Here is a 27,325-nt window from a genome sequence, read left to right on the forward strand (position 1 = left end):
CTTTCTGCTGAGTATAACTCTACGGCCCGGACCTGGGGCTCTAACCGTGGGACCCCTGGAGCCGGAGCATGACAAAGGCGGCCTGACAGGCGTCACCAAAATGGAGACCACCGAGACTCGGCGTGCCTCACGGGGGGCCCTAGGTTGTAACTGCGCTAGACGTGAGCGGGGAGAACGGTGTAACAGCGAGCCCCCCCCCCCCCACGCCGCCCCGCGGAAATGCTCATTGTTTCCTTCGGAAGTCCTCTCGGGCATCAAAATGTCAGAAAAGCGAGGGAGAGCCTCCGCGGCGGGGGGACGCTCGGCGGCTCTGAGGCTGAGGCAGGCGGCCGGGCCCGGGGCCAACTCCGCCCGCTGCCACGCGCTGCAGCTCGGGCCCGCCGCGATGCCGCCCACCCCGGGGTCCTGGGCTGCGCGTCCGACGCCACCGGGCCCAGGAGGCGCCAGGGTTCGGGCCGTCGGCCCCCGATTGTGCAGGGGGAGGGGGTGGAACGGAAGGGCGACCCCCAGGCCCCCGCGCCGAGTTCTCTGCCCATCTCGCGCCTCCGCGGGCGTCGGGGGAGCCTCCGCGGACCGACTCGCCCCTCGCGACCCCCGATCCCCGACAGGAGGGCCTCCCGCCAGCCCTGCCCCACCCCATCGCAGAGCACAGCGAGGCGGGCCGGGGGTCTCGGCCCGGCGGCAGGCGGAGAAGCCCCCGAGCAAGGTCTTACATCAGCCGCCCCACGTGCAGGCGGAGGGAGGGAGGAAGTCGCTCCCCTCCCCGGGGCTGCGCCTCCCCCCGCCCCCGCCCCGCCCTCCCGCCGCGCCTCCCCGCCCCGTCCTCGGAGCAGCCGCGGCCGCGGAGCCGAGCGGCGCCGCGCGGGGCCGAGTGGAGCCGAGCAGCCGCCGCGCCGCGTCGCCGGTTTAAGCGCAGTGCGAGGCCGCGGCCGGGGGCGGCGGTAGTGAGAGCAGCGCTGCGCTCCAGCCCCCTTTTCCCTCCATGGTTTCTCTCCGCTCCCGTGAGTAACTTGGCTCCGGGGGCTCCGCTCGCCTTGCCCGCACGCCGCACGCCGCCTGGGACCGCGCCGCCGGCCTCCGCCGCGAGCAGACCCCCTTCCGACGGCCTTCGCTGCGCAGGCCGGGACGCCTCTCCCCCCTCCGCCCCCGCCGCGGAAAGTTAAGTTTGAAGAGGGGGGAAGAGGGGAACATGGACATGAAGAGGAGGATCCACCTGGAGCTGAGGAACCGGACCCCGGCAGCTGTAAGCAGAGCCCCCGTCGGGCGCCCTTTCCCCCTCGATGACTTGCATGTAATGGTGGCCACCTGCGGGGGCCCCGGGCCGCGGGTTCGCGGGCTCCGGCGCGGGGAAGGGCGCAGCTCGCGGGCTGGGACGGGGAAGGCGGGCGGGCGGGCGGGCGCGGGCGGAGGGGGGGAGCGAGCGCGCGGGGATTAACTCTTTGGCGCCCGCGGGCCCTCGCGGCCGCCCGGGGAAGGCGACGGGGTGAGGGAGCGCAAACTTTGAGCTCCTCGCCCGCCGGGGTCCTCTCCCGGAGGGAGCGCGTGTGCGTGTGGCCGGCGGCGAGAGAAGGAGGCGGGGGGTTGTGTAACGCTGGGAGCCATGTTTGCAGCCTCCCGGGATGCGCGGCCGGGCGGAGGCGGGCCTGCCCGGGAGCCGCGCGGCCATCCCCGGCTGGGCCCGCCGCCGGCCACGCCGGACTCCGCACGCCCCGGGCCGGCCCCGGGAGCGGGAGCCGGCGGCGGGCAGGGCGGGGGGCTGCGCCGGCCGGGCCTCGCGGTTGGCGTCGGCCCGGCCGAGGGCAGGGGCCGCGGGGGCGAGCAAGGGGGCTCTGCTCCTTTGAAGGGGGCCAGAAGCCCCCTCGGGCGCTGGGGGGCCCGGGCGGGCGCGGCCTGGCGCGCGGAGCGGGGGAGGGGCGGGCCTGGGCGGCGGAGGTGGCGCAACCGCCGCCCCTCCCGAGGCCAAGTTTGAAAAAAGGACGCGGTTCCCGCCATTTTTCAAGCCTAAAAATAAAACTTTCTCCCCCATTGCCCTCGCTCTCCTTTGAGACGCCCTCAGCCATCCTCCCTGCGGCCCCCTCAGGGCGGGCCACGGGCAGGCGTTGTGGCGGCGGCCGGGCCCTCCCCACCCCCGCCGTCGCCGCCGCCGCCGCCGCGGAGCCCGGGGGCCCCTGCCCCGGGAGGCTGGCCCCTCGGTGTGGGCGGGCGGCGGCCGCTCGCGCCAGCCCGGGCGCGCCACAGGCCGCCACAGCGCCATGTTGGCGGGCGCCCGTCTCCCTCCGCCGCGTGAGGCGGCCGGCCGAGCGACTCGGAGCTCCGGCGCGGCCCGCTCGCCCTCGCCCGCCGCGCTTCCCCGGGCCGAGCCTTCGGTGTGTCCCGTCCCGCCGGGGCTCGGCTCGCACTGGCGGTCGCCGCGCGCTACGGCTGCAGCCGACTCGTCCCCTCGCGGGCGCGCTGCCGGCGCCCTCCCCCCTTCTTAAAAGGGCAACGGCAGGCCTGGCGCGCGGGCGTTCGCGCGGTCTTGGGGCCGGCGCAGGGCCGTGCGGTGGCCTGTGCCCCCGCACGTGCCAGGGTGCGGCCTGCCGCGGCCGGCCTCGGGCCGCTGCTGCGTGTGCGTGGGCCCGGCCCGGGAGCGTCGCCTCTTGTATCGCAGCGAGCGCGAGCCCCCGCGTGGAGAGGCGGCGCGCGGCCGCCCGAGCCCGCGGCGGGTGAGTCGCTGGCGGCGGGAGGCCGCGTGGCGGGTGCTCAGGTGGCTGTGGTTAGCAAGTTGCACACTTGGTGGGATCGGCCGACCGGGCTGTTTACCTGCAGGCCTTGAGGTCAGCGGGCGCGCGTGGTGGCGCCCTGAAACCCCGAGTTGGGTGGGTGGCCTTTTGGCGGGTGTCGGGGTCGAGTCAGACATTTTGTGCCCGCCACGTGCTGCGTGTTGCGTGGTTAGACACCTTGAAGAGCTCGTTCTCACCTGGAGGGCTTAACGCAGAGTTTCCATTATTGCTTGGAAGTTGGGAATCAATACAGTATCTAAATTTAGCCAAAATTCCCCCTAAGAAAGGTGCACACATAGGTCTTTTTTTTTTTTTTTCTTTTTTTCTGCCAGACAGTGAGAGAGACAGAGAGAAAGGCCTTCCTTCCGTTGGTTCACCCCCCAAATGGCCGCTACAGCCGGCGCTGCGCCGATCCAAAGCCAGGAGCCAGATGCTTCCTCCTGGTCTCCCATGCAGGTGCAGGGGCCCAAACACTTGGGCCATCCTCCACTGCCTTCTGGGGCCACAGCAGAGAGCCGGACTGGAAGAGAAGCAACCGGGACTCGAACCCGGGGTGCCAGCGCCGCAGGCAGAGGATTAGCCAAGTGAGCTGCAGCACCAGCCCAGACATAGGTCTTTAAAATCTAAATTTCTGGATTCTCAAACCAAAAGCCTGCTAAAACGCTCGGAGCAAGTAGTTTTCTCTGCTAAATAAGTGCCACTGCTGTTCCCAGTCCATGGTGCCCTTTCTCATATGGAGCAGTATAGCTGTGTGTGTGAAAGTATTAGTTTTTTCAAGTAATCAGTTTAGTTTTTGACCACCTTGCCAAGATGCGTGTGACTATTAAAGTTTTAATTAGGCCAGTCGTTGGTCCTGCCCCATTTTTACTGTTCAAAGAGCAACAAGTGGCCAGAGGGGCCGGCACTGGGCCACAGAACCCTCTGGCTTATTGAATATTTGACCACCAACAGGATGCCGGGGTCTGTGAAGCCAGCAGGGCAGGACAAGAGTGCCTTCTCTCCAGCTCCTTGGAGCCTGTGGCGCCCACATTGGTGCCTGTGAAGTGGGGGTGAGGCGGGGGGTGTTAGAAAGCCCTTTAGTGTCCTGGGAGCCAGCCAAGATTGCAGGGAACAGCACGGCTCCCTCTGGGGCTCTGATGTGGGCGCTGAGAGGAAAGGGAGCTGGGAGAGTATGACTTCGACCTAAAACTGAAGGCTTCTCAGAAAATGCTGTGGAGTTTGAAGGAAAAAACTTTTAAACAATTTAAAAAGTTTTCATAAAAACATCGTGGGGACCGGCACTGTGGCACAGCGGGTAAAGCTGCCGCCTGCCGTGCTGGCATCCCATGTGGGCGCCGGTTTGAATCCCAGCTGCTCCACTTCTGATCGAGCTCTCTGCTGTGGCCTGGGAAAGCAGTGGAAGATGGCCCAAGTCCATGGACCCCTGTACCCACGTGGGAGACTCGGACCAAGCTCCTGGCCCTGGCTTCAGATTGGCCCAACTCTGACTATTACAGCCGTTTGGGGAGTGAACCAGTGGATAGAAGACACCCCTCTCTCTTTGTCCCTCCCTTTCAAATCAGTAAGTCTTAAAAAAAAAAAAAAAGACATCATCCTTTGGGTAAATGAAAGGTTCCAAGATGGCTCCTTTACAGTCAGCTAATCACATGGCACCTTATGCACCATAAACTCCACAGGTATTGTCAGCTGTCCTCAGGCTTGAGCTCTGGGATGCTGCATACTGTTTGTTGTCATTGGGGGAAACAAGAGCCCATGCCCCCGCTGAATGCGCGGTTATAATATAGATAGGATGCTCAGAGATACTTGACACACTGTCTGCATAGAAACAGAATAGACCATGTTTGACCTTAGTGGGTTTTTAAAGATTTATTTGAAAGGCAGAGTTAGAGGGAGAGACAGTCTGCTGTCTGCTGGTTAACTCCCCAAATGGCAACAACAACAGAGGCTGGGCCAAGCCTGAGCCAGGAACCTGGAACTCCATCCAGGACTCCCACACGAGTGATGGGCCTGAGCACGTGGGCCACCTTGTGCTGTTTCCCCCGTGCATTATTAGCAGGCAGCTGGGTTGCCTGCCCAGTCTGGGCTTCGTGGGAATAGCATCCCTGGGAGGATTTGGGGCCCTTATGGGATGCCATTGTCACGGGTGACTTAAATTCAAGTGAGGTCTAAGTTTTTGAGGAACTGAGTGTGGGATTGATTTTAAATGTTTTGTTTCAATGCCAAATGGGCATTTATTGTATAAAAGGTTTTTTTGGTTTTGTTGTTACTTTGGGGTTTGAAGATGACTCTGATAACACTTAAGTGTTTACTTTCTTGTGTTCCTTGGTCATATTAAGTGGGGCCAAGGTAATAGGTTCACTTCACTTACTTTTATGCCTTTATTCCTTATAAACATGGGTAGGCTGATTTCCCAAAGGGAAGAGGGGGACTCAAAGAAATGGGTAAATAGGGGCATAGCAGGTAAAACCACCACCTGCAAAGCTAGCATCCCATATGGGTGCCAGTTCAATTCTGGCTGCTCCGCTTCCAATCCAACTCCCTGCCAATGTGCCTGGGAAAGCGACAGAAAATGGCCCAAGTGCTTGGGTCCTTTCCACCCACACAGGCAATCCAGAAAAAGCTCCTGGTCTTGGACCAGCCCAGCTCCTGCCTTTTGTGGCCATTTGGGGAGTGAATCAGCAAATAGAAAATCAATCAATCTCTCTCCCTCTATGAACTCTGCCTTTCAGATAGTGTCTGTCTGTCTCTCTTTAAAGACAAGATGGGAAATAGTTTGTGGTGTTTGTGAGAATGGGAAATGCTTTGTAAATATTGTCAGTTACTTTACTGAAAATAAAACATACAGTGATACAACATATATACACCAAAGAAATTAGTGGTGTTGTCAGTAGAGTGAGAAGACAATGTACACTAGCAAGATAAAAACCTGATTGAGTTGTATTCCAGAATTGGAAAAGAATACTTGTTCTTCCTTATGTGAAGGGCTCATCCTTCTGTTGCGTTGAACATTGCTGATAAGTTATGAGCACGTGTAACCGCATGTCTGGGGATGGCTAGCTTTCGTCAGAGTATTTGCTGTTTTTGGAGTTTTTCATTCAGAAAGCCAAGCAGTTCTTTCCTTGGTTCAAAATCCATGGCCCTGTGAAATACTGCTGTGTTACATACTGAACTGTGACATCTCATATTTTTTAGCTTTTTTTTTTTTTTTTTAAGGTTCATTTATTTGAAAGGAAAGTTGGAGATTTCCTATCCTCTGATTCATTCCCCCAAATGGCCTCAGAGTCTGGGCTGGGCTAGTCCAAAGCCAGAATCCTCCAACTCCATCCTCCATTGCCTTCTCAAGCACATTAGCAGGGAGCTGGATCAAAAATGCAGCCAGAACTCAAACCAGCACTCACAATGGATGCTGGCCTTCTCTTGTCACTCTACCTTTCAAATTTTTCAAAAAATAAAATAATAGAGAATTGGGGTTGAACATTGGTTAACTCTGGATGGAAGTTGGCAAGGACAGTAGGAATTCACATTTTTTTCACTTGCTATGTGGGTTTTTTTTTTTTTTTTTTTTTTTTTTTTCTTTGAGAGCTAGAGCTAGTTTTGTTAAGATTTATTTGTTTTGGAAGGCAGAGTGACAGAGATCTTCGATCCACTAGATCATTCCCCAAATAGCCCAGTGGCCAGGGCTGGGCCAGGCTGAAGCCAGGAGCCTGGAACTCCATCTGAATCTTCCACGTGGGTGGCAGGGACCCAAGTTCTTGGACCACCATTCACTCCTTTCCCAGGTGCATTAGCAGGGAGCTGGATCCCCGAAGCTGCACCCGGTACAGGATGCAGGCATCAAAAGTAACAGCTTAACCCTGTACCCTACAACATGAACCCCAATCTGTTAACTTTGCTAATTAGAAGAATTGATCAACTCAGTATATTCTCCCAAACCTCTTCCTTCATGGCAGAGACAGCTCTTAGACCACCTAACCAGTTAGGTAAAATTGATCGATCTATCTTTCTTTTTTCTTTTTTTTCCCAGCATAGCTGGGGGAGTATGGAGTGAGCAAGTTGGAGAAGATGAAATCTTGGGGAAAAAATTTCTGTCTCCTGCAGCTCCTGGCTTGAATCCCCAAATTTGCCTTTTTTAAGATTTATTTATTTGAAAGGGTTACACAGAGGAGAGGCAGAGAGAGAGGGGTCTTCCATCCGCTGGTTCACTCTCCAGTTGGCCACAATGGCCAGAGCTGTGCTGATGCAAAGCCAGGAGCCAGGAGCTTCTTCCAGGTCTCCCACGCGGGTGCAGCGGCCCAAGGACTTGGGCCATTTTCCACTGCTTTCCCAGGCCCTAGCAGAGAGCTGGATCTGAAGTGGAGCAGCTGGACTTGAATTGGCACTTATTTGGGATGCCAGCGCTGTAGGCAGCAGCTCTACCCTCTACGCCACAGCACCAGCCCCCAAATTTACCCTTTTAATTCGGGGTTTTGTGACTCCTAACTTGAAGGGCCTCAGACCATAGCGCCATTGACAATAGAACTTAAAATGTGCCTCTTCCACAGAAACAGCTTATCAGTGTTAGATCTTTGAGTTCTGAAAAATGTATTTGAAGTTTAGATTTTTTTAGTAAAAAGTAGTGAAGTAGAAAAAAACTATTTTTCTGATAACTACAGAAAACAAATTAGTTAAATTGCAACTAGTGTGGATGATTGGTTTTAATTTTAGTTTGTTTTTTTTTAAAATTGTTTGAAAGGCAGAGATAGGTCTTCTGTTTGCTGGTTCACTTCCCAAATGCCTGCGACAACCAGAGCTGTGTCAGGCCAGTCAAGAGCACTCAATATGGATCTCTCATATTGGTGATAGAACCCAAGTACTTGAGCCATCAACTATTGCTTCCCAGGGTACACGTGGAGAGAAAGTGGATCAGAGGCCAAGCCAGGACTTGAACCCAGAGAAGTTAGTATGAGCTGTCCCAGTCATCGTCTTCACATCTGTACCAAATGCTCACTCCTGTTTTAGTTTTTAAAATGTTTAACTTAAATTCCACTTTGAGAAGAAGCAAGTTTAATTGGAGAATGAGAGAGAGAATTTGGCCCCAAAAGTTAAACTGTCTGTGTTTGAACAGACCAGCCAAGCGTGTTCTACCAAATTGCTCCCTAAATTGTATATACAAATGTACAGGTGGCTGTCTAGCCTTCGCTCTGTGGGGAAAGCATCCCTGGGAGTGTATGGAGCATTAATAAACCAGGGCCTTTTCTTATAATTGCGTGTGTGTTCTGGGCCTAGATGGGGAGTTGCGAGATTATATTGGGCTCGTGCCCTTCGCTGTCTCAAGCGCCGTCTTCTGAAGCGGTTCTCTGTTGCAAGGCAGTCCGGATCCCCTCATTCCTGAGAAGGGCTGGAGGGGCCTCTGGGGACCCTCTGAGAACCCCAGAGTTGATCCAAAGATTAAAGCTGAAGACATTTAAGATTCAGTGGATGCAGGGGGAAAAGCCTTCTTGAAGTTTACCCGACTACAAGGAAATACTTTTGAGAAGTAAGGACTGAGGTAAATTCCCTCTTTGTGGGGAGGGGCTCCCAGGAGAAACAAAGTATAGGCTACCATTACCTGGGGGTAGTTTTATGGCTCATAAAAGGCAGAAAAGCCACTCATTACTTTGTAGACAGATTCTTATCATAAACTTTCTTGTTTCTCATTTGTTCTCCATAAACTCCTGTTTTTCCCAAGAGCCGTTATTCTCCCCTCTCTTTCCTAAGTTAGAGTGTGTAAGCCCCAGATTCTAACTGCCCTTTGAGTTCCTCCTTACTAAATGTGTGTATAGCACTGCACCCATAAGTAAACTCTCCTGGTCATCTGTCGTGTCAGTTGATTACCATGGAGGAAGAGTTCCTCTCGCACCTCAGCTGCAGCTTCTGTCAGCCAAGGTCCTGTTAGAACTTGAAGCAGACTTGACGGCTGCTGGTAGGGCTTTCAGGCCCTGTCACACCCACGTGGAACCCTCCCGTGGTCTCTCATTTATGTAGTAATTTCCACTTTGCTCTGTACTTACTCCCCAGTGGCTCATCTGCAAACTCTGTTACATCTGTACCCTTTCCAGCCTTTTTTCTTTTTATTGTTATAGTTGATCAGTTGTTTTATGTTTACTGACTACTTGTATTTTATGGCTTGTCTCTCTCTAACTTTTTCTTCTGAGGTGTTTATTTTTCCCTCACTCTAGTGTAAAAGCCATAGGAGGTAGGTAGCCTCAAAAAAAGAAAAATATGAATCTTAAATAAAGATCTCCTGATTCAATAATAGATTCTCAAATGCTTTTTTTTTACCTTGCAGTAATTCTGAGGAAAAATCATAAATACAGAAGAAATTTTATTTAGAAAGACATTATTTATAATTGGGAAAATTGGAAATGTTCAGTAGGGGAAATTGTATGGTAACATATATTTTAAAGTATTTTAAGTACTATAGTTTCCTCTCAGCTGTGTTTTAAAATATAGTCGTAAATGTACCAAAATATTAGTGGTGACATTAATGGGTAACATTTTCTTTTAAATGTTAGTATGCTTTTAATTAATGTGAGTATGCTTATAATCAGAAATGAGTTTTCTTTAATCCAAGTTTCTCTGTATTTCATTATCTTGGAATCCCACAATCCTGATACAAACCCATATGCAATCCTGTAGAAATCTCTGTCTCTGCTTTTCAAATAAAATGAAAAATAATTATTTTTTATGGTTACTATTAATTTCCTAAGTGTTTTACTAATTCATTTTATTTGGAAGGCAGAGAGAGCTTCTATCTGCCAGTTCACTCCCCAAAACGCCTGCAGTAGTCAGGACTGAGCCAGGCCAAAACCAGGAACCTGGAACTGTCTGGGTCTTCTGTGTAGGTGGCGGGGACCCAAGTACTTGAGCCATCATCTGCCACCTCCCTGAGTGCCCATTACCAGAGTGAAACTATATGGGATGTGGTTGTCACAAACTGACCTAACGTGATGGAGACCTGGCCTGGCTTTTGTTAATCCTTTGTTGGTTTTACATCTAGTTTTTTTCCCCCCCTAATTACAGAAGAAATAACCGCTTGTAAAATTTTTAAGTAAAGTACAGCTCTGGATAAAGTGGACAGCAAAGGCCCTTGACATTCCCCTAATCCCATTCCTCAGGAAGTCTTTCTGAGCATCTGTTACATTCTGGGCACTGTTTGCTACCACTTCATGAGGCGGATGTCTTCTCCATTTTAGAGGAAACGGGCACAGAAAGGTTGAGTGACTTGTCCAAGGTCAATAGATTTCAAGTGAGAGCCGGCTTGGATGCAGGCATCTGTCTCCAGAGCCCACCTCTTTGACACACAGTTGAACTGCATTTTTCAGATTTGCTGATTGCTTGTTAGAGAAGGGGGGGAAGCCAGAGGTATGTAGAGAAAGAAGTTAATGGTAAAATAGGGCTGCAAGCATCCTGAAACTGGGAGTGAGTGTTAGAGGAGTGGGTATGGCTGATTTGTCCTCCTTTGTAAATAGGGGAGGAGAATGAGGGTACAAAGAATAACATCTGAGTAGATCAATGTGTGTTGAAAGATGCAGGTTTGACCAAGCAGCAGTGGCAGTTGGGATTATCATAGTGGCTCTGCACAGGGAGCTGAGTAACCAGTGATTAGAGTCAACAGATGTGATCTCCTTGGATGGATTTGATGCTGAAAAACAAACTGAATTTTATGTCTTAACAGTTTTCTACCCTAGAAAGGCCTCTCACATATAGCTCAGATCATTCTTTATTTTGAACAAAGGACTCTTGCATCTTGATTCCATTCCACTGTGGAAATAAACTTGGTAAAGGTGAATAAAACCAGAGTTACAAAGTGTGTTAGGGGCCAGTGCTGTAGCATAGCAGGAAAAGCCACCGCCTGCAGTGCTGGCATCCCATATGGGTGCCAGTTCGAGTCCCAGCTGCTCCACTTTCAATCCAGCTCTCTGCTATGGCCTGGAAAAGCAGTAGAAGATGGCCCAAGTCCTTGGGCCCCTGCACCCACGTGGGAGACCTGGTAGCTCCTGGCTCTTGGCTTCGGATTGGCACAGTTCTGGCCATTGTGGCCAGTTGGGGGAGTGAACCAGTGGATGGAAGACCTCTCTCTCTGCCTCTCCTCTCTCTATGTAACTCTTTCAAATAAATCATCTTTTATTAAAGTGTGAGTACAGAAATCTAGACAGAATCTATGTTGCTAGGGAAGGTAAGGCTTCCCCCTTTTTCAGTGGTCCTCTCCTTGGTCTTAAGGTAGGCTCAGTCTCAAGGGATATCTTGGCACAGTTGCATTCAGGTGAAGCCACCCTTGGGAGAACAGACAGGTTTCGGGAAAGGAATAATTCTTATTTACATGTTTTGTAAAAATGTTTATTTGAAAGAGCGACAGAGATAGGAATGAGAGAGAGATACTCCCATCTTTCTCAAATGCCAGCAACAGGCAGGACCGGGCCAGACGAAAGCCAGGAGCCTGGATGGAACTCAGGCCTGGTGTCCCGTGTGGGTAATAGGGGCCCAAACACTGGCCGTCTTGGATCTTCCTCTGCCTTCCCAGGTGCATTAGCAGACAGCTATCTACATCTTAACAATTAGTTTCTAGGGTGGGCATTTAACCTAGCTGTTAGACACCGTTTGAGATACTGCATCCCTTATGCTGGAGTACCAGATTTCAATAACTGGCTCCCAATTTCCTGACTTCAGCTTCCTGCCACTGGAGACCCTGGGAGGCAGGGTGATTGCTCAAGTAGTTGGGTTCTTGTCACCCTAATGGGAGACCTAGATTGAAGGGTGAACCAGTAGATGGATGGGAACTCTGTCTCTGGCCCAAATAAATAACTGGAGCTACTATTTCTGGACATTACAGAGTGTAAGTACAGTTATTTATGCCATGCAGTAACATTCCGTCTTTGAGTCTATTAGTGAACTGCTACTAATAGGTTAATAATTTCTCATATATTTATAACTGTGATGTTGGTCTGAATAAGAGACTTCCCCTATGTGGATGTTTCTGCAGGATATTTATGGTTGGAGTTTCTGCTTTTTTGTTTTCTACATATTTTTTGAGAGCTTGTCCCTCTTTTTCTTTGTCATCTACAGGTTCGGGAACTTGTCCTGGACAATTGCAAATCAAATGATGGGAAAATTGAGGGCCTAACAGCTGAATTTGTGAATTTAGAGTTTCTCAGTTTAATAAATGTAGGCTTGATCTCAGTTTCGAATCTCCCCAAGCTACCGAAATTGAAAAAGGTAAGTGTGTTTTCTTTAACAATAAGAGAACTATCCTGGGAAGGGAAAATGTAGGGTTTTACATGTAAGGAAGTGTAGCACAGATCACATGGCCTTTGGAACTGGGCAGATGAGGATTGAATTCCAGCTCTATCATTTCTTCGATGAGTGATCATCTGCAGGCGGCTTAATCTCCCTGAGGCTCAGTTTCCTCACCTGTAAACTGGTTACACCACATGACCTGCAGAATTGTAGTGATGTTTGGAAATAATGCATGACAGATGATCAACAGATAGTAGTTAAAGAGTATGAATAATTTGTTAAATGCTGTAAATTTATTGCTATAATCTTAACTAGAAATTTCTCTTAGTATGTTCTGTCAGGAACCACAGTCCCTCCCATTCTTCATGTTTTGTGTCTGTTGATTAAGTGTGAGTTTGAGACTTTCAGACTTATATTATAGTCCATGATAATTCCAAACCGTTACATAATTCTGAAATGATTAGTTTTGAGGTTTGTTGTGTCTGGCTGGAAGAATCGAGTGTAGCTAAGCTACCCTGTTTCCCTAACCTGCTTACAGCCTGTGGTTAGCGCTTTACTGGTCTGCTTACAACTCATTCCATCCCCCTTCCAGGCCACCCCCCACCCTCCAAAAGAAGGACAAAACACTGAAGAAAACATTTCCCTTGTTTTCGCACATGTAAATGTTTCAGGGCCCTGGAATGTCAGAGCCAAGTGCCATATTTACAGACTTAGCAACAAGCAAGATAGTGTGCCTAGAGCTGCCCACAGTTGTCAGTATTAGAGCCATGACTGACACCCAGATCTTCTAACCCAGTACCTTTTCCAGCACATAGGAAAATATGTGTGGTTATATACACTTGGCAGGATATTCACTTTATGAGCCAGTTAGGTAGAATCTTTATTTTAACAAAGGCACACTATAAAAAAAATAATCAAATGTAGCAAAGAGCAGGTAAGCAACTTCTGGCCTAAAAGTTTTTATTTGCCTGGCTAAGGTAATTTATCAAGCAGTCCTCATGGGTTTTAGGTGATACTTTCTGATGAGAAAGAAAATTTTCCCTTTCTTAAGTATCTATTCCAGTGTGATCCTTTTATATTTGCATGGGCTGTCGGTGACATTGGAAACTCTGATTAGCCCAGTTAAACATAGAATGGCTTTTTGGCATCTATTTACATAAACTTGATGCTAGCAGATTCTTAGTAGTGTTCTCATTTTCCTAGCATCCTGATGTATTTTTCTGAATTACTTTGTTCCGTGTACTGTCAGATTTATTCAGAAAGTCAGCCTGTCAGTGATCATTTATATAAGAGCTTTATAGAGTCTTCCTTAGGTTTTTAAACATGTAATTCCTTTTTTAGGGCCTGTGAAGCTGGGTCATGTTTAGAGGCAGATCAAGTGTTCTCATAGATAGTAAGAACTTCATTTTCTTCCAACCCAGAGCACAGGCCATCTTATTTGAACAGGAAACAAATATTGAAAAAAATTTTGATATAAAAGTCAAAGGTTTCCTAAATTATTACATTTATTTCATTTCAAAATAAACATACTACTGAATGCTTTTGTGGGCTGGCTTATTATCCATATTTCATAAGCTGCTCACACTGAAAGGATGTAAATGTTGCATGGGGTATTATAATCAACCATGTGGTCTTGTTTCAGACCAAGAAAAGTCTGTTTTCACTTTGACTTACTAAAGTAATGCAACTAACATTTGAATCTTTATTGACTTGACTTGTATTTTTAAATCCAGACTCAGACTAGATATATGACTGGAATATCACATTGAAAGGAAAAATGCTTTGAAAGGTTATATTCAAACAAAATTTTTTAATGTTACATTTTCCTCTTTAAAATATTTAATACGAACTAAGCTGGCTTGGTTCTTAAATTTTTTTTTTTTTTTTTTCAGTAAAAAAATTAAATTTTAAGGTTGGTTGGTTGGCCGGCACCGCGGCTCACTAGGCCAGTCCTCTGCCTGCGGCGCCGGCACCCCGAGTTCTAGGCCTGGTTGGGGCGCCGGATTCTGTCCTGGTTGCTCGTCTTCCAGTCCAGGTCCTTGGGCCCTGCACCCACATGGGAGACTAGGAGAAAGCACCTGGCTCCTGGCTTCGGATTGGCGCAGCGCACTGGCTGCAGCCATTTGAGGGGTGAACCAACAGAAGAAAGACCTTTCTCTGTCTCTCTCTCTCTCACTCTCACTGTCTAACTCTGCCTGTCAAAAAATAAATAAAGTTGGTTGGCATCACGCAGTGTGTTTCATTTCGTGCCCAAAGTTTGATTACATGAAGTTTCCATATATAGCATATATAGGTTCACAGCTAAGAGGGGAGGACTTGGGGTCTTAGGCAAGTTAACTTGTTTGTAGGTCCTTTTCATCAGTAAATGGGGTAGTGATTCTGCGTGTACCATAAAATGATCTTTCAAATTATTTATTTATTTATTTGTTTGAAAGCTAGAGTGACAGAGAAGGAGAGGCAGAGAACCTTTTATTCCACTGGCTCACTCCCAAACAGTCACAATGACTGGGGCCTGGTGAGGCTGAAGGCAGGAGCCCACCTGCATGGGCCATGTTCCTCTGTCTTCCCAGTCACATTAACGGGAGCTGGATCAGAAGTGGAGCAGCAGGGACTCAGACCTGTGCTCCCAAATGGGATATTGACATCACAGGTAGTAGGCTTAACCTCCTGCACCACAATGCTGGTCCCCTGCCTTTGCTTCTTGACCTGCAGCTAAGAAATTAGGGTAGATGCTTACAAAGGCTGGTGCCAGCTTCATTTAAGAAGGGGTTGCTGTCGTGAGCCTGAGTGTCACCCAGTCCCTTTCCTGAAGTCATGGAGCTGCTCTGTAGACTCATTCCTCCTGTGGTCTTCCGAGCACCATTCCCCATTGATTCCAGATGTGGAACTTCACAGTGTGTTAGCACTGTCCAGAAGCAAATTATATTTCAAGCAGGTATTAGAAACTTTTTGCTTGGCATCTAATTAAGCTGCTCAGAATGCTTAGACCATTGACCCTTTCTGACGAGTGTAGCAAATGACAGCTTCTTAGAAATAGTGCTCACTCATACTGAGGTCAGTTGTAGCTGGTTAACACACTGCTCGCCTTGTCCTGCCTGCCCCAGCCCCAGTGTTGCTGGGGTCTGTAAACTTTGGACTCAAAACAACATGAACATGCATACCCTAATAGAAATAGGAGTATTTGACCTTGATACGTATTTGGGGGCTATATTTGCTGTGTTTAGCACTTTACTGAGTGTGTTTGTCTATGTGTATGTGCTTGTATGTTTTCTTTTGTAGCTTGAGCTCAGTGACAATAGAATCTATGGAGGTCTGGACATGTTAGCAGAAAAACTTCCAAATCTCACACATCTAAACTTGAGTGGAAATAAGCTGAAAGATATCAGCACCTTGGAGCCATTGGTAAGTAACTGAGAATTTGGAAACTGGGACTTACTGGTCATTTTCATTTTCATATTTCTTTATAGAGTGGGAAATGACTGGGGACTATAATGGATTGAGACAGTGTTGGCTTCTTTTTTTTTTTTTTTTTTTTTTTTTTGACAGGCAGAGTGGACAGTGAGAGAGACAGAGAGAAAGGTCTTCCATTCACCGTTGGTTCACCCTCCAATGGCTGCCACGGCCGGTGCACCGCGCTGATCCGATGGCAGGAGCCAGGTGCTGCTTCTCCTGGTCTCCCATGGGGTGCAGGGCCCAAGTACTTGGGCTGTCCTCCACTGCACTCCCTGGCCACAGCAGAGAGCTGGCCTGGAAGAGGGGCAACCGGGACAGAATCCGGCGCCCCGACCGGGACTAGAACCCTGTGTGCTGGCGCCGCAAGGTGGAGGATTAGCCTAGTGAGCCGCGACGCCAGCCTTTTTTGTTTCTTGGTTTGTTTTTCTTTTTTACTTTTTAAAGAAGTCCCAGTTTTAAAGATCAGGGCCTCATGTGTGTTCCTGTGACTTTGCTTTCCCTGCCTGATGATGTTGGCTTCCTTCAAAGGGAAATTTTGGAGGTTTTTTGTTTTGTCCTTTTAAAAATTGATACATTAAGGAAAAACTCAAACATACATCTTAAAATTTTTACCCCAAACTGACCAAGCTTTTGTGTACTTTCATAGTTGAAGAACACTGTTGACATTGGGTGGAACATCTGACTTGTAGATGACACAGCATGAACAGCTGTGGTCAGTTTTAGGTTTTATTTGTGATCTGTGCTCTGCCAGATCCTGTTGCCTAACGTTTTGCATGGGAACCCTAAGAGTCTGCTCAGTCTCATATATTGGGATAAGCTACGGGAAGCTAAATTTAAATGCCACTTGGGTTTTGGACTTGTCACCTCGGGCAGACTGCTTCTCTGAGCCTCAGTTTCCTCACTCATGCAGTAGGGAGGACAGTAATCTCAGCCTCACCTCCCCTAGGGGTTCTGAGAATGCAGTCAGGTGATACACTTTGCATCGTAAGTTGGGAAGCTTAGTGGGGCTTCCTAGTGGAGGGGCTGGACAAAAAGAACTTTCTGCAGGCAGGATTGGAAGTGGGCTCCTGCAGGGTAGGGTGTCGCTGGGGAGAGCGTTTTGCAGTAGACAGGAGCTGTTTTTTAGGACCTAGAAGAGTAGAACTTGAGGATAAGACAACTCTGTTTTCACTTACCTTTTCTGAAATGATATATTAAAATATAGCTGATTTTGTATCATTTGTGTAGAATGCTCTTACTTCCAGGTATGTTAGGGTTAAATTGTGTGTTCTTTTAGTGAAGAATATTTGCTGCCAGAAATATTGGGTCTTTTCCCTCCTAATCAATAACAGATTCTGCTCCAATACAGATTTAGCTACTTTTTATTGAGTCCCTTTATTTATTTTTGCATTTCATTAAGTGGACCATATTTAAGAACCAAATTTCTTGAATATCAGGAGCCTATTGGTCCATATTTTTTTCTGTTACAGATAATGCTTGGGTAGTCAAGCTTGCTCATTTTTACCAGTTCATTCTTAATTATCCTCCAAACCAACTCCCTTTCCAAAGGTTGAGCAGGTGTTACTGAATTTTGCTGTGCCCAAGGACATTAACATTTGTCATTGTATCCTCAGATAACCCAGAGAAGAGATCATGACTGTCCTCCTTGTAGATATGAAGAAACTGAGTTCTGAGACTTAAATAATTGCCTGGGATAAGTGGGAGAGTAGGGGTTCAAATCCAAGTTCACTGCTCTTTCTACTGCCCCTGTGACCTGTTCTTTCTTCCTGTGAATTTTTCCATACCCAGATTTCCCTAGGCTGGGGATTGCAACAGGAGTACTAAGTAAAGTGCTGTCATTCTCCCAGGCAGGTGGGCTACACTGAGCTTTTGTTTACTGGTGAACGACAGTCCTGTCTGTCCTGGATTTCTGTGAACACAGGACTTCCTAATCCCTTCCCCTCACCTTTCCGTACTAGACAACGCCTATTGCCTGATTCTTCTGGCAGCCTGAATTTTCTGGTTATCAGAAGCCTTGCCAGCATTCTGGTACATAGAGGCAGAGCAGAAACAAAGCAACATGTGGGAGTTTGAGTGTTCCTGACTGGTCAGTAATCCATTGAGAACCCTTTGGTGGCTGTGGTAGTCTTGGTTCCATGGGACTGTTAAAGATGAAAATATATCTTCATTGTATTTACCACTCTGGGAGGATCTGCTATGCCCATACATTGTACTGAGCTCTTTCCGCATGTTACCCTATTAGTAAGTGTCAGTAAGTGATTGGATGGAAATAGTTGCATGGCCCTCTCTTTACATTGAGGAAGCTAAGGCTTGGGTGAGGCTGACTCCCTTGTCCAGAATCACACACCCTGTGGCAGAGAGCCACAGCACTACATACCAGGGCTGTTTGGAAAAACCTGAGGTACCACCCATCTGCTTTACTAGCTGTTGAGATTCCTGGGGATTTTTAGGTTGGCTTCTAAAGTTCTAACTGGAAATGAAGTAAATTTGCAGAAAAAGATGATGGGGGAAGTATCGGGACCATTGTGACTTCTAAACATATTCTTTAGTGGGGGAGAAAATTCCATCCTCATCCTCATTAACCACATACATTTTGAACACCGTCAACTTTTGAGCCCAGTTCTTACAGTCAATGCAATGATTGTGAATGCCTCTACTTGCTACAGGGACATTAATCGAGAGACAAAGAAGGCATCAATTCAAACTTCCTTGGACACCTTTTTTAAGAGACCTGGGCCATCCAAACCATCCCCCAAAGCCCTTCTAAATTCTAAGAAGGCAAGCAAAATTATTGTTAATACAATGTTTAATGTTTATTATGGCTAGCCTGTTAGCATAGGTCCGTTTTCTGGTGTGGTAAAATTGTGATTTTTTTAAAGCAGCATTTACACATTATTTTGGGATCCTGAATAATCTGTGTGTAGTGTATTTTTTGCCTACTAGGCCTTAAAAGCACAGTTTTACTACCTTAAACAATTTCAGACTACTGTAGTTACTTGCGATTTTTTTGTTGTTGTTGTTTATTTGCTTTCGTTTTGTTTCTAGCATACTGTTTGGCATGCCCAAATTACTTTACTGATGAGTGCTTTGTCAAGAAGTAGGGAAAAGTCTCAGATTCATGTAGTTGTAGAACCACGAGAGCCTCTGAGGCCCTGTACAAATAAGGGCTCTGGGTAGTGCACAGTATTAGATAAATAACAGAGGTTGTTTGCATTTTTGTATACCCATTCCAGGAAGTAATTGTAAGATATAAATGTCCCCTTTCTTTAAGTGAATTTTTAGAATGAACCACCATGGGAAAAGCTGCCTGAAATTAACTTCTGGTATGAAGGCCAGCGTGTTAGCTAGTTGTCTGGGGTGATATTGTAGTCTTTTTTTCCCTCTTTGGCAAGAAGTCACGCGTGAGCTTCTGGAAGCCAGAGTCTGACCTGAAAGTTACCTGATACGGAAACAGCTCTGAGGGCTAGGGACAGCTTTCCTGAGACATTGGGAGCTGGCTTACATAAGCACATTACTTGATCTGCAGACTCTTGTACATGTGTATGTCTTGAGGGATAGACACTGGGCTGTTGCCATAGCCCTGCTCTATCTCTTCCCTGACACTGTGTTCTCGAGGGCTGCTCAGTGCAATTAAACAAGTGTGAGAGCCTCTCCCTTGGTCAGAACATGGAGGTTCTGAAAGTGCAGAGGTCGACTGCCCATTTCCCAAGAGGACCACCTTGTAGGTAGGAGCAGGCTTTGTAGGCTTTGTAGGTCTGTCTCAGCTGCTTGGCTCTGCCACTGCAGCACAGAGGAAGCCATACACAGTGCATAGACAAATGCATGTGGCTGCATTCCCATGCAGCTCACTCCACAGAAACAGGTAGTGAGCCACAGTTGGCCACAGGACCATAGTTTTCCCACTGCTGCTGTGGCACTCTAAAGCAGATTTCCATGTCATTTTAAGTCTCCCCAGAAATATACAGGAACCCCAATCCTGAAAACAATTTTAACTTTATCTGCATTTCCTCTCATGTCCTTGTGAATATTGCAAGAGCTTTCCCAATAAAGCATCAATGTCTGTCTCTCTCTCTCTCTCTCTTTTTTTTTAATATTTATTTATTTGAAAGGCAGTTACAGAGCGGGAGCGACAGTCTTCCACCTGCTGGTTCACTCCCCTAAAGGCTGCAGAGCTGGCCAGGCCAAAGCCAGGAGCCAGGAGTTTCTTCTGGTTTCTCAGGTGGTTGCAGGGGTGCAAGCACTAAGGCCATCTTAATGCTGCTTTCCCAGGTGCATTTGAAGGGAGCTGGATCAGAAGTGGAGCAGCCAGGACTTGAACTGACAGCCATATGAGATGCTGGCGCTGTAGGCTGCAGCTTAACTTGCTAAGCCATAGTGCTGGCACCTTCTGCATCAGAATCTTTAAAACATCAATATTTATTTATTTAAGAACTTATTTCATGCAGAGATTCTCTTAAGGTTTGTTTGAGTTTATTAATACTATTTCCCCAGAGAATACCAAACCTTTTCTCTTGATTTAGGACCATTGAAAGTGGTCCAACTTGCTGCCCCTGTTTGAGAGGTGCCAGGCTGTGTCCTGCTTCACACTGTGTGCAGTTGATAGGTGCTCCCTCTGTCACCTGTGAGTCTGCTGTCCCTTCCTTTACTGTCTTCCCGTGTGCCTAAGCAGCACCTCTGCCCTCATCTCCTAACTCACCTTTAATCAAAACTTGATAGAGGTCCTCATGATCGAATAACAAATGAAGATCTGATTAAAGAATATGGACATTTTTCTTTACCTTGACTAATCGGAAAACTTCTTGGGCCAAGTTTTTAGATCTTAACTATGTTAGTAGATGAAACTGATTTCAAACAAACAAGGTATTGCAACAAAATCTAAAGGTCTGGTAGAATCCTTGAAAAGGTTTTTACATCAGAATAATCTGATAACAGTGCCAATCTTTTTCCAAAAAATTAAAAAATGAGGTGTTATGTTTCTCTTAAATTTCAACTCTTCAGTTCACCCTCCTTTTCCCTAGTCTATATCGACTCCTTCCTGAAAATGTATTTGCAGTGCCACACTTGACACTTTATTATGTTCTATCCGCCAGTGTTTCATATCCATGTCCCCAAGTAGAGCTGTAAGTACCTTGAGATTAAAGACTGTATTAAAATGTCTGAATTCTCCCATATGCTGCTGTCCCGGAGCGTTCTTTTTGGGTGTTTTTGATCACTCAAACATTAAAACTTTGGTTTGAACTAAATTTATTAGTCTGGTTGTCTCATGTGGTGGAAAAAGTCTGGCTTTAATAGAAATTATTTCAAATTTATATTTCTTCAAACATTTCTGCTGCTAGGAAAGACAGTTCTGAGTAGCTGAAGGGAGGCAGTGGCTAGTTACGGTCTCCTGACCTAATATAAAAGTTGCACAGGGGTATGTTTTCCTAGGGGCAAGGCTGAGTGGGTAGCAGCTAACTGGATGCAGAGCCTAGCATTTTACCTCTTTCAGAAGTTGGATTGTTGCTTATATTCCTTGGTTTAGGAGTTGTATTTTTTGGTCCTTTTCTTCAGAAAAAGTTGGATTGTCTGAAAAGTCTGGATCTGTTTAACTGTGAGGTCACTAACCTGAATGACTACCGAGAGAGCGTCTTCCGGCTCCTGCCCCAGCTGACCTACCTAGACGGCTACGACCGAGAGGACCGGGAAGCCCCTGACTCAGATGCTGAGGTGGATGGTGTAGATGAAGAAGAAGAAGATGAAGGTGTGTGAGCTCGAATCCAGGGGCGCCCTGATTTCCATCTGTGAAGGATCCTGATAAAGTTACTGCATATTCCCACTGTTGGAGAAAATAACTTGTGTGTAGGCACTCGAATTTAGAACTGATGCCTGTGCCTAATTTTAATAAGCTCTTGGCACATTGAAGCCTTGAAAGGTATCAAAGTAAAATGGTTTGTTAGGGAATGGGAGCCTAAAGATCATAGACTCTGCCCTGTCCAGCCCATTGAGGTGTTTTAGTGCATGGCCTCCTGGCTTCAGGCCTGTCCCTTCTCTTGGTTACCACCCACAAAGCCTTCAACTCGGCTTTGTCAGCATTTCCTGTGCCTGCTGAACTACCCCTTGCTTACTCCTAAGAGGCTTGCCACTCTAGTCCTGTCTTCCTCTGGGCAGCCATTCATCTTCTTGATTGGAGACTGTCTTAGACTTTTTTATTACAGGGCCTGGCACTCAGTTCATGTTTGTTATAGTCAAGTGTAAATAAAGCCTTCCTTGCATTTTATATGTACCTAGAATTTAAGAAGTAATGATTTGAAAGTATTCTGTTGGGGCCGGCATTGTGGCATAGCAGGTTAAGCCACTGCCTGCAGTGCTGGAATCCCATGTGGGCGCTGGTTCAAGTCCCAGCTGCTCTGCTTCTGATCCAGGTCCCTGCTGCTGTGGCCTGGGAAGCCAGTGGAGGATTGCCCAAGTCTTTGGGCCCCAGCACCCACCTGGGAGACCCAGGTGAGGCTCTTGGCTTTGGCCTGGCTCAGTCCTAGCCATTGTGGCTATTTGGGGAGTGAACCAGAGGATGAAGATTTCCTTCTTTCTCTCTCTCTGTCTCTCTCTGTCTCCCTCTCCTTCTTCTCTGTATGTCTGACTTTTGAATAAGTAAATAAGTCTTTTGAAAATCCTTATTTATTTATCTTTTTTCTGTTGGGGCCAGCATTGGTACAGCATGTTAACCTGCTGCCTATAGCGCCAGCATCCCATATGGGCTGCTGCTGTAGTTCCAATCCAGCTCCCTGCTAATGCACCTTTCATTAGGTACAGCAGAAGGATGGCCCAGATACTTGGGTCCCTGCCATTCACAGGGAAACTTCAGAGGAAGCTCCTGGCTCCTGGCTATGGGGTGGCCTTTTGGGGAGTGCAGCAAATGGAAGATCTCTGTCTCTTCCTCTCTATAGAACTCTGCCTTTCAAATAAATAAAATCTTTAAAAATATTATGTTAGGTTCTATTTTAAAGTTGTCTGCCTCAGTGTCCCTGCTGATGAGTGTGTTCTATCTTCATCAGCAGGAAGAAAACTTGGTGTCTTACAAGTCCTGATGTTGCTGAGTTTGTGCTGTTACATTTGAAGCATTGTGCCCCCCCCCCCCCCGCATTCTCAAAAAAATTTTATTTATTTATTTGAGAGGCAGAGAGGTCTTCCATCCACTGGTTCCCTCCCCAAATGGCCGCAACGGCCAGAGCTGGGCCAATCTGAAAGCAGGAGCCAGGAGTTTCTTCCAGGTCTCGCATGCAGATGCAGGGGCCCAAGGACTTGTGCCATCTTCCACTGCTTTCCCAGGCCATAGTAGGGAGCTGGATGGGAAGTGGAGCAGCCGGGACTCAAGCCAGCACCCATATGGGATGCTGGCACTGCAGGTGGCAGCTTTACCCACTACACCACGGTGCCGGACCCTGAAGCATTGTTTTAAACATCTCTTTCCTTTCAAATTAATACAAGGCAGAAGTGGTCAAGAAAATGCAGGGGCCTGAGCTGTGGCTCACTTGGCTAATCCTCAGGTTGGGGCGCCGGGTACTAGTCCCGGTTGATCCTCTTCCAGTCCAGCTCTCTTCTGTGGCCCGGGAGGGCAGCAGAGGATGGCCCAAGTCCTTGGGCCCCTGCACCTGCATGGGGAGACCGGGAGGAAGCACCTTGCTCCTGGCTTCAGATTGGTGCAGCTCTGGCCGTAGCAGCCATTTGGGGAGTGAACCAACGGAAGGAAGACCTTTCTCTCTGTCTCTCTCACTGTCTCTAACTCTACCTGTCAAATTAAAGAAAAATGCAGGAAGAGAGCCACCCAGCAGCTTGAGTGTTTCAATGAGTACTCTTAATGTGTTGTCCAGCTGCAGACGGAGACAGGAAACAGTGAGATAGAAGGTGGTAAATGGACAGAGTAGGGAATCTCATCTGACTTGAAATGTTTACATCCTTCACTTCCTCCACTGCAGGTCGTCAGTTATTTCCAAAAATGATAGTGCCGCTTAGTACTCATGTAAGTTACACGAGTGGAACAGCTGCATGTCTAGGTGCTCAGAAAGGACATTCCTTGGAGGATGAAGGGCAGTTTCCAAGAGCAAAGATCAATCAGACAGCAAATATTTGAGCACTTTGTGTGTGCCGGACCCTGTGGAGATAGTGGTTTATAAAGCAGACACAGTTCTGATCCTCTTGGAGCTTACTATCTTAATGAAGAAGAAAAAGCTAATTAGAAATCACTAACAATGACAAGTGGGCAATAATGGAGGAGCACTGAGTGCTCATTTGAGAGCTTTTACTCTAGGATTGAGCTGTGTGGCAAGATTGCCTGAGAACGTGGTGTTAGCAGACTCGGGTGGGTGCAAGTCAGCCAAGTGGAGATGAGGGCACAGTGAGCTCTTGGGGTGGGGAGAGCTGCAGGGCAGCACAGAAATGGCGAGGAGGTGCAGCAGGCACAGTGCCTTAGTAACCTGCTGACGTGGAGGACAGGGGAAGTGACGGTCTCTTAGGTTCTTCATTTGAGGTCTGGCACTGGTGATAGCATCATCCGAGAGAAGGAAGGAGCATATGGTTTCTTGAAACTACTGTGGGAAAATTTCAGGCACTGGTAAGAATTGTAGTGTGTCTGGTGCACTAGCACTTACACTCTCCTGCCTTTGGGAGCTCCCTTAGACCAGGGCTTGAGCTGCAGCACTTGGTAAGAAGAGGGTGACTGGTTCCTGGTCTCCCCTGACATTGGTGCAGCCTGTGGCTCCCAGCCTGTTTGCAGATGTGCCCTTAGCACATTAAGGGTGTTTAACAGGTTCCTTTTTGGACTGTTTTCAGAAGGAGAAGATGAGGAGGATGAAGAGGATGAAGATGGCGAGGAGGAAGAGTTTGATGAAGAAGAGGATGAAGACGAAGATGAAGACGTAGAAGGGGAAGAAGATGAAGATGAAGTCAGTGGAGAGGTCAGTGTACCAGTGTTCTGCCTGCTTCCTGTTTGTGTTAAGACGGAGTGCAGGTTAAGAACAGAAATCGTCTTCTGAGTATACTATTGAGTCAGACACAGTGCTTGTCTCTGCAAGGTAGATTTTGGCCATTGAACCTTGGAAGGAAGGGATGGGTCGAGTATTCAAAAGGGTGAGAATACTGAAAACATTTGAGAATCGGGGGTTTGTTTCTTCGTTGTAGCAGAGGGAAGTGTATGTTCACCAGGTCTGAACTTGTGTACTCATTAATTCAGTACATAGGAATTTGGTCCTCCCCTGAAAAAACAGGTAGTCTAGTTTATGGGATACCCAGTAATACAGAGTCTGCAAGGAAACAAATGCAGTCGGAGGACAGGAGAAAAAAGTGACTTGACTTTGACTCTCAAGGAGGTTTGGGGAAACGGCACAAGAGAAAATTCATTGTGAACAAAAAGCAGTTAAGGCTGTGGGGTGGTCATTGTGGTACAGCAGCATAAGCAGCCTCTTGGGATGTCCACATCCCATTCAGTGTCATTCAGGTCCGGACACCTTTGTTACTGATGCAGCCTTGTTACTGATCCTGCTACTATATCTGGGTCGTCAGTAGATGATGGCTTAGTTGCTTTGGGAAGTGGATCATAAGATGGAATCTCTCTCCACTCCGCCTTTCATATAACCTTCAGGTCTTTGAGGAGTGATAAAGAAAGAAATCTGTATAAACCCGCATTGAAATTTAAGATTTTTTATTTGAAGATTTATTTATTTACTTATTTGAAAGAGAGAGAGCTTCCACTCCCCAAATGGCTGCAACAGCCAGAGCTGGGCCGGTCCAAAGCTTGGAGCCTGGAGCTTCTTCCTGGTCTCCCACATGGATACAGGAGCTCAGATACTTGGACCATGTTCTACTGCTTTCCCAGGCCAGTAGCAGAGAGCTGGATCAGAAGTGGAGCAGCCAGCTTCCATATGGGATGCCAGCACTGCAGGCGGCAGCCTTATCTGCTATGCCACAGCGCCAGCCCAGAATTCAAGATTTTAAAACCATTTCTTGAATTATCCATTTTAAGTTGTATCTCAAACATGTCTTGGATTTTAAAATTTGATCAGTAGATATAAGTACATCAAATAGATAAAAATAACAGGTTTTTACTGGATGTATTATTTACAAAGTATATTTTCCTTGCATGTCTCATTTTGGCAGAATTAATCTGACATTAGGCTGTTTCTTGTTCTTCAGGAAGAAGAATTTGGACATGATGGAGAAGTTGATGAAGATGAAGAAGACGAGGATGAGGATGAGGATGAGGATGAAGGTGGGTCCAATGCGTGCACTTTGGTCTTTGGTCCTCAGTTAAAAAATAAGATGGAAATACCCATTGTTCAGAATGTGATACTACTAAAAAAAAAAGTAAAATGCTGTTGAGTTCTAGTTTTTCAAGACAAATAGCATCTTCCCAGTTGTATCAGTGTTACTCCTTTTCCCACCACAGCCGAGACTAGTGCACTACCTGTTATCTACTTCATGCTCTGGAAGTACAGATCCTCTCAGTGTCTAAGTCTCGGGAAGCCTGGCTGGGTGACGGTGTGTCTCTGGTTTATCCTTCCTGAGGATCTACAATGGGCCAGGTGCTGGACTAAATATATATTGGATAGGACCTGTTACTGCCTTCAGGGATCTTTTTAGAACATGATTTAATGTAGATTTAGTTCAGTTCATAAAATGACCACACATTTTTAATATTTATTTGCTAGTTTAGTTGTAATCTATTCTATGCTAAGTACTTGGGTGTTATCTCATTTAATTCTTAGAATGCCCTTCAAATCAGTCCCATTGTCCCCACTTTACAAAGGAGGAAACAGGTTTAAAGAGGGTAAGTGGCTTGCTTAAAGCCATTTGTAAATAAGTATGGCTCAAAAACAGGCTAGCCAACTACAGAATCTTTATTGTGCATTTTAATGATTGCTAGACGTCTAATTGTCGGTGCCAGCAAGTTTAAGGATAATGAGTCGTTGGAAGAAAACCGGATTAGCTGTGTGCGCCTGGATGCCGCTGCAGTTGCCCATCTTGGCTCTGGTCACCACTTAACTTCCTTTGAAGGGCTGCGGCATAATCAACCTGCTGATGTGGTCAAGCTTACGTCTCTCTTGTTTCTTTCCACCCATCAAAGAACTTGTTGTTGTCTTAATTGGCAATAGCCTAGATAAAATGCCTCTCCAGGGGTCTCAGATCAGTGTTTGTCATTGTACAGAGGAAGAAGAAAGCGGCAAAGGTGAGAAGAGGAAGAGAGAAACAGATGATGAAGGAGAAGATGACTAAGGCCCCAGTAACCTGCGAAGACAGAACTGCTCAGCGTTGGTTGGACTGCTCATGGGTTTGGTAGCTGTTTTTTAAAAAGAAAAAAAAAGGTAGCTGTGATACAGACCCCAGGACACCCACCCACCCAAAGAGCCAAAGAATAGTTCCTGTGACATTCCACCTTCCTCCATGTAGTCCCTCTTGGTCACCCACCACCAAGCTCGGGGACTCACCCCAACAAAATTGTAAGCGTTGTTAGGTTTGTGTGTGAGACTTGCTGTAGCGTGGGCAGCTGGGATTGGTGAGTCAGCCGTCCGTGGCTACCAGTTACGCCGAGACTGTAACAGCATTTTTACTTTCTGTACAACAAGAAGCTTTGTAAATAAAATCTTAACATTTTGGGTCTGTTTTTTCATGCTTTTCTTTTTTAATGATTTTTTTTTAACATCAGGACGTTTTATATGACAACTGCCAAAAAAGTATTTTTAAGCCTTTAAGTGAAATAAACACATTACTCTTTGGTAAAGCCAAGTTGTATGCTTACATTTTTAAGTTAGACTCTAATTGTAAGCTCATGTTAAAACACATTGAAGAACTGGTTTTCTTTGGTGATTTTTTTAAAAAGATAATGG

General features: G+C 47.3%; 1 protein-coding gene across 3 annotated transcripts; it reads left to right on the top strand.

The window, feature by feature from the left end:
* Positions 1-816: 816 nt before the first annotated feature.
* ANP32B (acidic nuclear phosphoprotein 32 family member B) lies at positions 817-27,092 on the top strand. Of its 3 annotated transcripts, none has more exons than XM_089318755.1 (7): positions 817-1,243; positions 11,847-11,996; positions 15,297-15,419; positions 21,021-21,210; positions 24,276-24,400; positions 25,635-25,710; positions 26,653-27,092. In XM_089318755.1, exons 1-7 carry the CDS (start codon positions 1,190-1,192, stop codon positions 26,712-26,714), a joined length of 780 nt encoding a protein of 259 aa, XP_089174881.1. In that variant the 5' UTR covers positions 817-1,189; the 3' UTR covers positions 26,715-27,092. The 3 variants fall into 3 exon arrangements, with proteins under 3 accessions (XP_089174881.1, XP_051699765.1, XP_089174882.1); XM_051843805.3 differs by having other exon boundaries at positions 818-1,243; positions 26,647-27,092; XM_089318756.1 differs by lacking the exon at positions 817-1,243 and adding an exon at positions 2,255-2,705 and having other exon boundaries at positions 26,647-27,092.
* Positions 27,093-27,325: the final 233 nt, after the last annotated feature.

This window comes from Oryctolagus cuniculus, chromosome 1 (genome assembly GCF_051225735.1).
Source record: "Oryctolagus cuniculus isolate XC-2025 breed Fujian yellow rabbit chromosome 1, ASM5122573v1, whole genome shotgun sequence".
Classification (NCBI taxonomy): Eukaryota; Metazoa; Chordata; class Mammalia; order Lagomorpha; family Leporidae; genus Oryctolagus; species Oryctolagus cuniculus.

Coding starts and splice junctions, on each gene's coding strand:
- ANP32B (XM_051843805.3), top strand. CDS start 1,190: ATGGACATGAAGAGGAGGATCCACCTGGAGCTGAGGAACCGGACCCCG. Junction 15,420..21,020: donor TCAGCACCTTGGAGCCATTG/GTAAGTAACTGA, acceptor CCTTTTCTTCAG/AAAAAGTTGGATTGTCTGAA. Junction 24,401..25,634: donor AAGATGAAGTCAGTGGAGAG/GTCAGTGTACCA, acceptor CTTGTTCTTCAG/GAAGAAGAATTTGGACATGA.